Genomic DNA, 15,200 nt, shown 5'->3' on the forward strand with positions numbered 1-15,200 from the left:
CCCATCAACATCATGCAAATAGTATCCAATACTTTACAAATGACGTGTAGCAGTTTCACTCACAATGATGAATGATCGAACACTTTGACAAAGGATCGAACACTTTGACGCAGGATTACATACGACTGACGAACCTCACAATGCAAAGGAGAAATATACTAAATGTCACTTGTCATTTACACTGTACCTTGGCAGTAACACTGTCATAGGATCTGAGCCAGGTATACTGCATCAAGAACCAGGCTGGCAGATATAACCACATCAAGAGCCAGGCAGGCAGATATAACCACATCAAGAGCCAGGGAGGCAGATATAACCACATCAAGAACCAGGCAGGCAGATATAACCACATCAAGAACCAGGCAGGCAGATAAACCACATCAAGAGCTTGGCAGGCAGATATAACCACATCAAGAACCAGGCAGGCAGATAAACCACATCAAGAGCTTGGCAGGCAGATATAACCACATCAAGAGCCAGGGAGGCAGATATAACCACATCAAGAGCCAGGGAGGCAGATATAACCACATCAAGAGCCAGGGAGGCAGATATAACCACATCAAGAGCCAGGTAGGTATATATAACCACGTCAAAAGCCAGGGAGACAAATATAGCCACACCAAGAGCCAGGGAGGCAGATATAACCACATCAAGAGCCAAGAAGGTATATATAACCACAGCAAGAGCCAGAGAGGCAGGCATAACTGCAGCAAGAGCCAGGAGGTAATTTCCACCAGTAGCCACGTACAAATGGAGGGTAGGGCCAATTCCAAGCAGCACATACGTGCAGAGGGAGGAGGAGGCAACTTTCACACGACAGACACGTGCAGATTGAGGATACGACCCATTCCGCTCAACAAACACGTATGGAGAGAGAGAGAGAGAGAGAGAGAGAGAGAGAGAGAGAGAGAGAGAGAGAGAGAGAGAGAGAGAGAGAGGAGGAGGAGGGGGAGGTCCGGGGGTTGACAAGCGTAAGGCCCCCTTCACTCCATGACTTTGAGGCGTCCTTGTCTGCCGATACTTTCCATCTTACGATAGCGGGTTTCATATACATCTAACTCACTGTACTTTCCTCCTGATAATGATCTGTGTTGATAGAGTCAAGCTGATTGTAGTCTGATCTATTTCCGTCGCCCATCCACACCGTGGAACAGAACACTACAGTAGACATCAAGCCTCACCTTAAAACTGCCAGTCGGAGAGTTATCAACGTGTGTTTCAGGTCGGGTTGAGCACCGCTCGTGTCTGCGTTGACTGAGGGAGACTTGATAGCTTTTAGACGACTGGAGATCTGTTAGTTTAGCTCCTGCATTTAGAAAATGGAAATTCGTCCCTGCCTGGAAATTACCCCTCAGTTTCCACGACGCCCGTAGTGGGTAAGGTTATGGAGACCATCATTCCAGCTAGAATTGTTAGTCATTTGGAGGCTCACCAGTTGTTAATCATTTGGAGGCTCACCAGTTGTTAATCATTTGGAGGCTCACCAGTTGTTAGTCATTTGGAGGCTCACCAGTTCTTAATCATTTGGAGGCTCACCAGTTGTTAGTCATTTGGAGGCTCACCAGTTGTTAGTCATTTGGAGGCTCACCAGTTGTTAGTCATTTGGAGGCTCACCAGTTGTTAGTCATTTGGAGGCTCACCAGTTGTTAATCATTTGGAGGCTCACCAGTTGTTAGTCATTTGGAGGCTCACCAGTTGTTAATTATTTGGAGGCTCACCAGTTGTTAGTCATTTGGAGGCTCACCAGTTGTTAATTATTTGGAGGCTCTCCAGTTGTTAATCATTTGGGTGCTCACCAGCTGTTAATGTTAATGATCTGGAGGCTCAATAGCTATTAATCATTTAGAGGCTCACCAGTTCTTAAACCATCGATTCGCGACAAGGATTTTAATGAAATAGATCGTATCTGAGTGTACTGAATAACATATGAAAGTGCTACATTCATGACATATTGCATATTAGATCTAGTTATAAATTAATGACAATTTCTTGGAACAGGTTTTACTGTCTTCTGTAACAATGCTGACATTGCTAAAGGTGAAGTAGAAATCAGATGTTATGATTTCAGAATTGTTACTGCACATAGTACTACCAACATCATTAATGGCATCGAACCTTAAGGTAATAATAGAAACTCCCTATTTTACCACCTATGCCACGATTCCTTCATCATATGGTCTGTGCCACGGCCTTGTTTCACAGTCTTGTGATTTATTATGTGAAGTATTACTATGCCAGGACTGCAATGGCCAAGATGACCGGCCTGTCTTTGTCTCCTGTTGCACAAAGATTCGACGTCGTCAATACATATCGGCAGCGACTTCTTCATGTTTGATATCATGTTATAAATACTCTACATCAACACATACACCTCTGTTCGAGAAGGACAATCCAAGGACGAATGTATTCACATGGGTTCTGGCTGCACGAAGGGAACACTTCGTAATGTTACCTTAAGACACTGTACAAGGGAAAGCATGAACGAACAAAAAATAGAATCAGGAACTGGTCTTTTGAAGGACATAACACTCTTTTTTTTTCTTTTTTTAACTGAGCCTGTGACGTTTCAAATCTTTTATAATCCTTTAACCCTTTATTATAGCCTTTGCCTTAGGCAGCGAACACACACACACACACACACACACACACACACACACACACACAGAATACATAAGGCAAAAACTCGAATACGCTTCTAAATTTTGGTCACAGCACTTCATTGCCCACAAAGAACTAATAGAGAAGGTCTGGAAGAGTCCAACAAAGACTGTACCATATGTAAGACAGCCGAGCTACAGGGGAAGGGCTTGAGGCCTTAAATCTGCCGTCCATGGAAGAGAGAAGACTGACGGGTGACCTAGACACAACCTTTAGAATTTTTTCCAACCAGCTCGAGATGACGTAAACAAAACAGTTCCCCGAAAGATCCAAGGTTAGAATAACCAGAAGCCGCTCAGTGAAATTAATCAAGGAACTTCCTGGAAAAGATCTAAAGAAGGATGTTCATGGTATATGTGTGATGGATGAATACCATGAAGTGAGGTATGCATGCGTTGGTGAATACAGACACTAGACAGAGATATGAGGAGTTGTGTGATTGTAGAGAAAGTTCAAAAGATGAGAGGCCCCAAACGAGTGTAGAACTCTTTCCTTGTATAGCACAGACGGATCACTAACACACACACACACACACACACACACACACACACACACACACACACTCACTACGTAATGCCTTGTTATTCAAGGATCAAGTTAAATGCTGCTTACGTATGAGTTTATATGAACGAAAATAATGGAAATGTGACTACGTGTAATCCAAGCCCACCACCAGACCAGTGGCCATCCACCTCTCTCTCTCTCTCTCTCTCTCTCTCCCCCCCCCCCCCCCCCCCCCCACCACCACCACCACCCAGGCCGTGGGTCATGGTAGGGAGGTGAGGGAGTCAGCTGACTCGTGGACTGGGGTCTTCGTCATCCGGGGCTGGGTCTTCACTAACCGGGACTTGGTCTTCTTTACCCGGGAATGGGTCTTTGCTACTCGAGACTGTGTCTTCGCCACCCGGGACTGTGTCTTCGCCACCCGGGACTAGGTCTTCGCTACCCAGAACGGTGTTTTCGCCACCCGGGACTGGGTCTTCAACACCCGGGACTGGGTCTTCGCTACCCTCATCATATCTGAGATAACATTTTCCTAGTTTGTATGTCGAGCATTTGCTGCAGCTCCTGGGCGACTGACGGTCATTGGTTGCGGACGGTCACAGACCCACGAACAGACCAACGCATCTGCGACCTTTCCTGTTTAGAGGTGCCGTCGTGGTGTGAGTTTTGGGGAAATGAGAAAAGTGATTTAAGTTTCCCGTTGAAATTCACGAACAGACACAAGAACTCACGACATATGATACACACACACACACACACACACACACACACACACACACACAAACACACACAAAACCCCACACAACCACACAACACCCACACAATGCCGTTTTCAAATCGTTTGCTCTTCCAAAATTGAACCCAAAAAATAAATTATATTAACCAAGCCCCCACCAACCGGGCCACCAACCTTTTTTTTTTCCCTCTTCTTTTTCTTCTCCTCCTTCTCCTTTTTCCCTTTCCCCCCCCCCCCAAAAAAAAAAATTACAATGTTTTTTCCAAATAAAAATGCTGTTCTTTGGTTTTTTGGAAAAAAAAGGAAATGGTTTACTTTCCAACCCACCCCGCCGTTCCATCCACCTCCTTCCTTTTTCTCTTTCTCCTTTCTTCCTCTTCTTCTCCCTCCCTTTTCCTCTTCCCCCCCCCCCCCCCAACCCCAAAACAAACAAACGAATGTTTATTCAAGGAAAAAAGGGCTGTTTGGGGGGTTTTAGTTTTATGAAAAAAATTTGGAAAATTTTATACGTTTTTCCCAAAACCCCCCAAGCCCAGGGGTATTTTTTCTTCTCCCCCCCCCCCTTGGGATTTGAACCGATCTAGACCCCGTTGCTCATAGATGGGAGACGAAGGGAATTCGATTACCAGTAATCGAATACCCTTCGTCTTACATCCATGAGCACCAGGGTCGAGACTGGTCAAATTCCGTCAGGCTCACATTATCAGTCGTCAGCAATTTGACAGAACTTTCTTTCACACGTGGAGGTATATAGGAGGTATATAATAAGGTCAAACAGAATCAGACAAGCCCAACCTGACCTCAGATATATATATATATATGTATATATATATATATATATATATATATATATATATATATATATATATATATATATATATATATATATATATATATATATATATTTTTTTTTGCTTGCGCTGTCTCCCGCGTTTGCGAGGTAGCGCAAGGAAACAGACGAAAGAAATGGCCCAACCCACCCCCATACACATATATATACATACGTCCACACACGCAAATATACATACCTACACAGCTTTCCATGGTTTACCCCAGACGCTTCACATGCCCTGATTCAACCCACTGACAGCAAGTCTACCCCGGTATACCACATCGATCCAATTCATTCTATTCCTTGCCCTCCTTTTACCCTCCTGCATGTTCAGGCCCCGATCACACAAAATCTGTTTCACTCCATCTTTTCACCTCCAATTTGGTCTCACACTTCTCCTCGCTCCCTCCACCTCCGACACAAATATCCTCTTGGTCAATCTTTCCTCACTCATTCTCTCCATGTGCCCAAACCATTTCAAAACACCCTCTTCTGCTCTCTCAACAACGCTCTTTTTATTTCCACACATCTCTCTTACCCTTACGTTACTCACTCGATCAAACCACCTCACACCACACATTGTCCTCAAACATCTCATTTCCAGCACATCCATCCTCCTGCGCACAACTCTATCCATAGCCCACGCCTCGCAACCATACAACATTGTTGGAACCACTATTCCTTCAAACATACCCATTTTTGCTTTCCGAGATAATGTTCTCGACTTCCACACATTCTTCAAGGCTCCCAGGATTTTCGCCCCCTCCCCCACCCTATGAGCCACTTCCGCTTCCATGGTTCCATCCGCTGCCAGATCCACTCCCAGATATCTAAAACACTTTACTTCCTCCAGTTTTTCTCCATTCAAACTTACCTCCCAGTTGACTTGACCCTCAACCCTACTGTACCTAATAACCTTGCTCTTATTCACATTTACTCTTAACTTTCTTCTTTCACACACTTTACCAAACTCAGTCACCAGCTTCTGCAGTTTCTCACATGAATCAGCCACTAGCGCTGTATCATCGGCGAACAACAACTGACTCACTTCCCAAGCTCTCTCATCCACAACAGACTTCATACTTGCCCCTCTTTCCAAAACTCTTGCATTCACCTCCCTAAAAACCCATCCATAAACAAATTAAACAAATTTTATTTTATTTTAAACTATTCGCCATTTCCCGCGTTAGCGAGGTAGCTTTAAGAACAGAGGACTGGGCCTTTTTTGGAATATCCTCACCTGGCCTCCTTCTCTGTTACTTCTTTTGGAAAATTAAAAAAAAATAATGAGAGGGAAGGATTTCCAGCCCCCGCTCCCTCCCCTTTTATTCGCCTTCTACGACACGCAGGGAATACGTGGGAAGTATTCTTTCTCCCCTATCCCCAGGGATAAAATATATATATATATATATATATATATATATATATATATATATATATATATATATATATATATATATATATATATATATATATACATATATATGGATTCGTTGGAATCTGTGGCAAGAGGAAAGGTAATGGAGATTAAAACAACGAGGGGATTTGATCCTGTGTTTGGACAAAGAAGGTAATGGACTGCTTGTAAGGAAACGGAGAGGTGTTGTTCGTGATAAAGGGTTGGTTGGTGGGCGAGTTAATCTGGTCACGTAACCTGTGGCGCATCGGCAGTACAAAGGGTTCTGAACCAGGGAAAAGTGGGGACGCTACTCGCTTGAGGGGAAAACCTACATGTTGTATACGTATAACCATCGTCCCTTATCTGTTGCAAGAACGGCGAATAATTGCACTCCTGCTCATCCTGTGGGCTGTGGCGGAAAAGGGGTTTGCAAGAGCGAACAAAAGGTCCAGGTACTCTTGGGCCTCAATGATTGAAATACATTGTACATTGCATGGTGAAAAAAGTGTGAACATGGCCTGGGTAACACTGAACGAATCATTCGGCTCTCTATATGATGAGTGAAGTTTACAACAGCTGAACAGCAACGATTTGATTCCGTATCAAGTGATATATGTTGGGTACAACACTGTTCGTGACCCATTGTCACTCTCAGCAGCTGGCTGAAGTCAAACCCTAGTGGGAAGGTTATTATAACATTTGTGACAAATCTGGTTCATTTCATAAGCTTACATTGGTCCCATCTTCTAGATCCAGAAAGTAGATAAAACCTTAGAATTTTAGGTATATTATCATTAACAAAATGGTGTTATGCCATCTCTAGCAAGGTATGTTTAGATTTATCCCTCAAAGATTCTATTTCTTTTTCACAATCTCAAAGACAGTGTCGCATATGTGTGTGTGTGTGTGTGTGTGTGTGTGTGTGTGTGTGTACCCATATCACTGGCCAAATATCCTTTGCAGTACATGCAGTTAACATCTCCCAATAGGCTAATGCACCACTAGCACCTCCAGCCTCACCTAAATCTAACAGTGACAACATCACTGATCATCGTACTTTCATTGTGAAGGCAAATGACCCGACCAGATTCCAATCTGTACTTATCACCTTGCTTCATCAAGATCCACTTTGTTTCTTGCCTGCCTCCTCCTTCTCATTAAACTACTTGGTAGGTAGATACCTCTCTCTAATACCACTCTACCTTACCTGTCGTCCACCTAATTAATCACTTGTAATCTTTACCTTCAATACATTGCTAAAACCAGTGCTATGAATCAGTCAAAAATCTCGACAGTGTTGGTAGAATGGCCACCGACGTCTGTCCCAGCTCACCCACTGGCAGGGCTGGCAGAGCTAGGCAGACCCAACACAGTGGTCAGAAAGATGTTGAAATAGATAACTGCGTATATCCCCTAGACATTGAATTGTTCGCCATACTAATCGCTCTTCACCTGGGAAAGACGACAAAAGTATACAGTTTACCTATTATTATCTGACCTCACTCTATGCTCTAGATGTCTTCCGGCCAAAATGTTTGTCTTGGACCAGATACAAATATGCGCGCATCTATGATAAGCGCACGTCAGTTAAGCTGTTGTGGATCTCCGGAGGCTGACGTAGTTCTCAGAGAACGTGACGATGGCTCATGTCCTCCTGAGTGTTATCTGGTGGTTATCTGTGGGTGATGCGTGTGACGATGTTTACAGAGCCGAAGAAGCACACTGTGAAAATCAAGGCTTCAAGGTGTTATCCTCTCCTTCGTGAGGCTCTAACTATTTCTCTGACGTTAACATTATGGTGTTAACTTACGAATGACTTCGTAGTTGAGGCGTTGAGTGCGAGAGAGGGTATACTACACCTGTCCTGGGGTGGATGGGGGAGTGTTGGGGGGTGTCTGGCATGGGCAGCGATAGCGACTTTACAAGCACTTGTTTGTGCACTTTATGCTATTTTGTTTTTATTCATCACCGCCGTAAAGATTTCCACATACCGATCGTCGTAAACTTATTCCTGTCAGCACGATAGATATCAAAGGCGGATGATACTTCCTCTAGTATCAGTATCTCGTACATTCTCTCGACTGCGCAGCGGGAACGCGCATGGTAGCCGCTTTAGCCCCAGGTGAGTTAACCTGTTGCTCTAACCTTAGCCTTCAGTGTTCATTCAGCAACTGTAGAGACTGGAAACACACCAGCGGTGTTGCACCAGTTTGTTCGCAGTGAAGATAACAAGTGGACAAAACAAAGGTCTATGTAAGTGTCAGTTCCCCCCGACCCTCCAACCACCGAACCCGGCCGACAACCAAACCCCACCTCCACCCCACCCAGCAAGGCAAGCTGGGCCCTACAGGCCAACGTTCCTCTCTCTACCTTCAGTCTCCTCCCTGCCGGCAAGAGGGGAGGACCACACATTTAGTATCTGGTTGGTTTCGTGACACATGCAGCTTCATTTTTCTCTCTTAGTGATCATAGGTTGTCAGTAGTTCGTGATAGCATTGCAAGTGAGCGAACAGTGGTGGGTGAGGATTTTCAGCATGACGGAAATATATGGTAGTCGCTTATTAATACAGTACTGGAGATTGACAGCCGTTTTGATGATTACGTTTCCAAGTTATCAAATATTACTACGGTTCCTGAGTGAAGAAAGTAATTTACAGTGTAAGAGAAATTTTTAACGAAAAAAAAAAAAGACGTGAACAGGTAAAAGACTGATATCATAATTGTTGCTGAAAGCGTTATCTAAACGACCAGCATGACGAGTGCAAGTAACCAGGCGAGTGATGGGGAGGGAGGGAGCGTGCGGGAGGAGGGCAGTGTCGCTTCTACCCACAAACTCACTACGTCGTCAGCGTGATCATGCTAGTAGCGGGCGAGGCTCCCACCGATCAATAGCTGCCGCTGGGTGCCACCAGCCATGGTAACCCTGTCTGTCCTGCCCTAAGAGGCGCCATACCCTGATACCCTACTTGGCCCCACTCCCTGATACCCTACTTGGCCCCACTCCCTGATACCCTACTTGGCCCCACTCCCTGATACCCTATTTGGCCCCCACTTTCTGATACCCTACTTGGCCCTACACCCTGCTGTCCTACTTGGCACTATACCCTACTTGACATTCTATCATGCTACCCCTACTCCCCTGCTTGGCACCCTACCTTGCTGCCTCTCTTGGCATTATACCCTGCTGCCCTGCCTGGCACCCTACCTTGCCGAGAGGGCAGGAGAAGTTATGTCAGTCTTTGATGGTGTACAATCTGTCATCTTTTAGGTAAACACCTTGAATGGGTTTAGCCATCCACGACTGACCACGCCTACAGGAGACGAGCCACTGAACGTGAACACGACAGGAGACGGACGACTTGTCCAACCCTAGAGGAAGCGAGTCGTTGCACAACACGACAGGAGGCGGGCGAGTGCCCCACCTTACAGGGAGACTGACGGTGTTGTGTCGCCCTATCGCTCTGTGAACGCCAGGGTAAATGCCTCTGTATAGTTCCCCTGATATTGCCACAGGCTCACGTTTTTGTACGTGTTCGTTATGCTATGTCGAAGATGGTGCAGTGTCCTTAGTAGATAGACGGCACTGCCCCCTGGCTGGCATTGTACTGCGGCGGCGAATGCCCGTACTGGAGATGGTTTTGTGTGATAAGATAGTGGGTGGTAATCAGGTCCTGGCATCCTCCACGAACTTCGTGTTTTTTTTTTTTTCTCTCTCTCTCTCTCTCTCTCTCTCTCTCTCTCTCTCTCTCTCTCTCTCTCTCTCTCTCTCTCTCTCTCTCTCTCTCTCTCTCTATTATAATTTACTTTTAGTTTACAAAATACTAATATGGATTAATATATTATATATATATATATATAATATATATATATAATATATATATATTTATTTATTTATCTATCTATCATCATAAACTGCTGCTTATTGCATTTGATTATAATCCTATGGCAGTTGCACCTCAAAAGACAACCACCTGAAGCGAGCTCTACTCTCGTACAAATATTTGTACGACAAGCAGTCAGCAGCGCCAACCACACAGCTGGCCGTGTGTGTCCTTCCATCAGCTGTTACTACACAAACTAAGGCTCACCTGGTCCATTTCTAAGACTAAAACGCCAGTTATTTACCCACACGGGTAGTCATCATGTGTTAATAACACATGAAGCGTTATGTATGCCCCTGGACAGCCGAGAGTCATGCATCCACATGAACTGAGGTGATGGTAATGTACCTGTGGCCTCCCCGCCTGGTCGATCGCCAGCCAGCGCTGTGCGTTATACGTTGGCGGTGTGACTTCACCTTCCCAGGACGACCCACCTCACCCGCACCCTACCTCCGGCTTACTATGCTAGGTCTGGGTGTCTGTCTTAAGTCTAACTTACTACGTCAGGTCTGGCTTCCAGTGCTACGTCTGGGTTACTTTGTCAGGTATGGCTTAGTGTGCCAAATACTGCTTACTGTGGTACATTGGTACATTTCAGTGGCAGTTATTTTTCGTTCGCTAAGCAGATTCTTTCTTAGTACACTCGTATCTAACCTGGTTCTCCGGATCAGACTTGATCATCATTGCTTTGATCTGACTGATTCACTGCACCGGTGTGACTCGAATGCACTAGATTTACTTATGTTCGTCTACACAGGCACTCGAAGCTGTTGCAGCTTAATACGATCTCATGAACACCATACAGATTATTCTGGCCGAAAGATTATGTTACTGGAGGGCAAACATCACAGCAACCATCTCCTTTGTAAATACTCATGGGTCAGTGGATGGCGTAACCCAAGTGTGAGTGAGTGTTTGTTGACGAAGGTAACATTTAGGTGGATTTGGGACAACGCAGTGGCGGTGGGGAAATTAAGGAGCCTGAGAAACATGAGTCTTGCTTGGAGTGTAATTAACGTCGATGCCAGGAAGGGAGGTGTAAGTGATGGGTTGAGAGACTGCGAAGCCTGGGCAAAAGATATCTACGAAAAGTGAAAGCTAGAGCCATAGATTTGCTCTTCTCCGTTACGAAGCTAGTCGAAAAGAATACATTTCTAGCCCTTGCTCTCATGTTTTCATTACCACATTTTCCTTTTTCTCGCTGTGAATAACACTCGCCTGCAAAGTTTACTCATGTGTGACATTTGAAAACAGAAGAGTAGAGAAGAATTTTGTTACTGACGCTGAGTCATGTGATGGAGTGGAGGGGAACGAGATGGGTGGTGAATATCAGCAACTGAAACTCTCCTCACACCCACCAATCGTAGCCATCGCCACCACTGAGAGTGAGCAACGTTGTCTCGTTCCCTTACCCTACTTCACACCAGCAACTCCCATCCGGCCTGCAAGACTCATGGATATTCGATGATGGTGAGATGGATAATCGAGAGTGAATCACGTGTTCCCAGGTCAGTAGACGTATTTGCTCATATTTTCATGTTACACCTCAGGATCACGTTCGTCCAACGGTAGGGCTAACTGGGCGGCGGCAGTTTATGATAATTCACACTTGTCATGCATGGCCCCACCAGGATAAACTGCGACTACAGGATATGCTTCACATGACCCTTTGTGTGCACTATGACCTTAGACGTGTGGGTTTAGATCTAGCTAGGTCTACACGAAGCGAGAGCGTGCCCTGTGCATCTAGAACTAAGAACCATGGTGGGTGTGCAACGGCTCGAGGGGGTATCGGTACTCGACATGCCCCTGACGAGTGGTTTGATGTATATAGTGTTTGTGTACATACGAGAGGTGAGCCAAAGGCCAAAACTTTTTTCTACAGTCACCGGCAACAGGTTTGGCAAGTCAGTGTTAGCTCCACATGCGCAGCAGTCCTCACATGGCGTAGAAGTGACAGAAGTAGCCTGAACATCACAATATGTAGGTTCTTATGCAAGATATAGGTAGAAATACGTTTTATGAATGTTCGATTATAAACACTGCGAGTACGAAGACAACCACGCATTAGTAGAAAGTACCAGATAATGTAGGTATCAGGGGTGTATGTTAACGTTAGGCCACGTAAAGGCACGAAAGCATAGATTTCTCGCACATTTTCACGTAGTATAGTGTTTATGTTTTGTTGTACTCAAGTGTTTATACTCCTTTGTTTTGCTCGAACTGATTCCTTTACATTTGGCCTCCTGCCATGAACGTTAGAACGTGCAAATAGTTACGATTGTACGGTAATTGGTTTCCTCGCTTATTTACTACTTAGTGTTTGAAGGTGAGCAGTTTTGGTTTTCATATACTCGGGAGAAAGTATAGGTAAATAATGACTAAAGATGCGAAAGTTTATCCAGTCAAATTTAGATCATTATTGTGTATGTGGCAACAATGGTCAACGTCAGGTGGCTCTAATCCTGGCAGAGGCGGTAGCCACCCAACACTTTCTGTTTCCGCTCTGGGTCTTTAACCTTTCAACATATGTTTCAGCAAACTACTAACCAGAACTACACGGCTTAAGATTATTTATAATGATGAGAAATGAACCCTCGTGCGATTCACTACAAAACAGTAGCGTACTATCTGCAAAGCCTAGTATCGTAAAGATTTTTGCGTTGTTGTACTCGCCAGATGTCTGGCTGGCAAGAGACCTTGTCGTGTGATGGTCCATCTTCTGATTCTTCTGGTTTATCTTTAGCAAAGATGAACTGAAACTTTCTGCTCTGGCAAAAAATTAGTTATAACGAATTCTCTGCCATTTTTCTTGTCAGCAGAACAGCAACACGTTAAACCTAAAGCGTAGTAAACTGACTGATATGACTTAAGTGTTTGAGAACATCCCAAAAAGGAATCGACCCCACAAAACCATAAAGCCATCCAACACTTTTCATATAGGTTTGGTTTCTCCTTCTGAACTGTTTCTACCTAAAAGTGATGATGACTGGAGGGCAAAGAATGTAAATTGTAAAGTCCTGAGGAGAGATTAAGTTGAAATGACTGTATAAAACGAATAAAAGAAACACGAGTGAATGAGAATTGAAAGGAGAATGAGACTATTCTTATAGTAAATAAAAGCAGTGGACTAGAATGTGGTAGAAGCGAGTGTATGCAACACAAGTCAGGGAGAACGGAAGTATGACGTGGACTTTTGTCCTTGACTGGAACCTTCAACATAAAATAGAATGAGAAAGTGTTTTAAAGAACTTTATAAATGAATATGAGAATCCAATCACTTGCTACGGTAGCATTGGAGATAAGATGGAGAGGAAGTCATTACAGAGGGACGAAGTAAGACTTGCAATAAAGCCCTATAGTAATGGAGAAGTTGGAGGTACAGAAGTGGTGATGAGCGAATAGCTTACAAGGCGAAATTGACTCTGCTGCCGGGCGGTTTTCTGTGACGTTTGTAGGAAAGCGTAAAGCGTTGGGGCCTCTAAAAACCGAGGGCGTAATGCTGTAGTACGCCCTGGGAAAGGGCAGATTGATGTAGTGAGCCCAAAGTTTACAGCAAAGATTTCGTGAAGGTTTGGGGAAAATGACAGGGAACGGAGGGAAATGGGAGATTTTTAAAACAGCTTGGTGAATGGAGACGTTTGTTTCGCTTGAGGAATGAACCTGGGGCGCAAAGTAATAAAACACATTAATACTTTTATAATCACGAAAGTATGTAATTCCAGAGGTTGTACAGTACATCCTAAGGAATTTGAAAAGGAGGTAATGATGATAAATAGATGGAAATTTGCCTTGGTGAAAAGGGAGGGAAAAAATTCGACTTTTTTTATATAATAATTTTTTCAGTCGAATGGTTTCCCAAAAATGTATTTCGGTAATCAAATCATCATTGAAAATTTTTATATCGTACGCAGTTGATGTAATAAGATTACTTTTTAAGGATAATAAATTTAAATGTATTCCTTAAAACGACGGGAAATATTTTGCCAGGTTTTGGATCAAAAAAAGTAATATATGCTGAAGGTAAAAAATCTAAAAAAAATGATTGATTAGGGATTTTTTCTTATTATGTTGCCCGGTGAGGGCAGGGGAGCGGGTGGGGTGTCAGTCTGGCCACGACAGTATGAGTTGGCCCAGTGACCGTCACTTTAAAAATTTAATCAACAAAATGTGTAGCGTAAACCCCTCGCGTTCATTGCTGCCGGATGATACACTCGTGGTACACCCTGCCTTTACATTAAATCGTTAACCAGTTAACATTTAGGTAATTAACCAGCTTCCCACTTACGGTCTTTCCCCCAGTTACCCTTTAGGTAGATTTCAACAAGTTTAAACCTTTTTAGGTACGTTCAACCGTTAAATTACGGTAAGGTAACCAGCTTACACCCACGGTACGTTCCCAGCTTCCACTTACGGTACAGTTCAAACAGCTCTCACACTTACGGTACAGTTCAGCCAGCTTAAAATTTCGGAACATTTAAACCCATGCGAGTTCCCTAGGTGCAGTCCCGCTTGTTTATAAATTGTACGTTCAGCAGTGACTGTCAAAAGGGTGTCGTTCCCAGTCTTAACTAAGGTTAGTTAAACCCGCTACATGTGATTTATGGGCGTGCTGCGCCCTAAAAACTCGCGTGAGTTCATGGCTGAGTGCCAGTGTAGCCCCCTCATTTTGATATGTTATACATCGAGCGTGGTGCTCGAGCATACACAAACACACCCGGGTAATCCCCCGTGGTTTTTCCTTAAATTTTTGGGCCTTGGCACGGGCCTAAAATTGGGGTGCCCTTTTTTCCTTTTTTGGCATCTGGGCCCCTATTGGTGCTCCTCTGGCATCTGGGCCCCTATTGGTGCTCCTCTGGCATCTGGGCCCCTATTGGTGCTCCTCTGGCATCTGGGCCCCTATTGGTGCTCCTCTGGCATCTGGGCCCCTATTGGTGCTCCTCTGGCATCTGGGCCCCTATTGGTGCTCCTCTGGCATCTGGGCCCCTATTGGTGCTCCTCTGGCATCTGGGCCCCTATTGGTGCTCCTCTGGCATCTGGGCCCCTATTGGTGCTCCTCTGGCATCTGGGCCCCTATTGGTGCTCCTCTGGCATCTGGGCCCCTATTGGTGCTCCTCTGGCATCTGGGCCCCTATTGGTGCTCCTCTGGCATCTGGGCCCCTATTGGTGCTCCTCTGGCATCTGGGCCCC

At 44.7% G+C, this 15,200-nt stretch overlaps 1 protein-coding gene across 5 annotated transcripts in view; it reads left to right on the forward strand.

Annotated features, from left to right (window-relative positions):
• Positions 1-8,262: 8,262 nt before the first annotated feature.
• The window catches only part of LOC139757837 (alanine racemase-like), a 48,494-nt gene continuing 41,556 nt past the window's right edge, over positions 8,263-15,200 (forward strand). Inside the window, exon 1 of one of the 5 annotated variants that reach the window (XM_071678733.1) lies at positions 8,263-8,382. In XM_071678733.1, the coding sequence (XP_071534834.1) occupies positions 8,381-8,382 (2 nt within the window). In that variant the 5' untranslated portion in view covers positions 8,263-8,380. The other 4 variants (XM_071678734.1, XM_071678730.1, XM_071678729.1 and 1 more) reach the window with 4 other exon arrangements.

The sequence above is a fragment of the Panulirus ornatus genome, chromosome 28 (genome assembly GCF_036320965.1).
Source record: "Panulirus ornatus isolate Po-2019 chromosome 28, ASM3632096v1, whole genome shotgun sequence".
NCBI classification, from domain to species: Eukaryota; Metazoa; Arthropoda; class Malacostraca; order Decapoda; family Palinuridae; genus Panulirus; species Panulirus ornatus.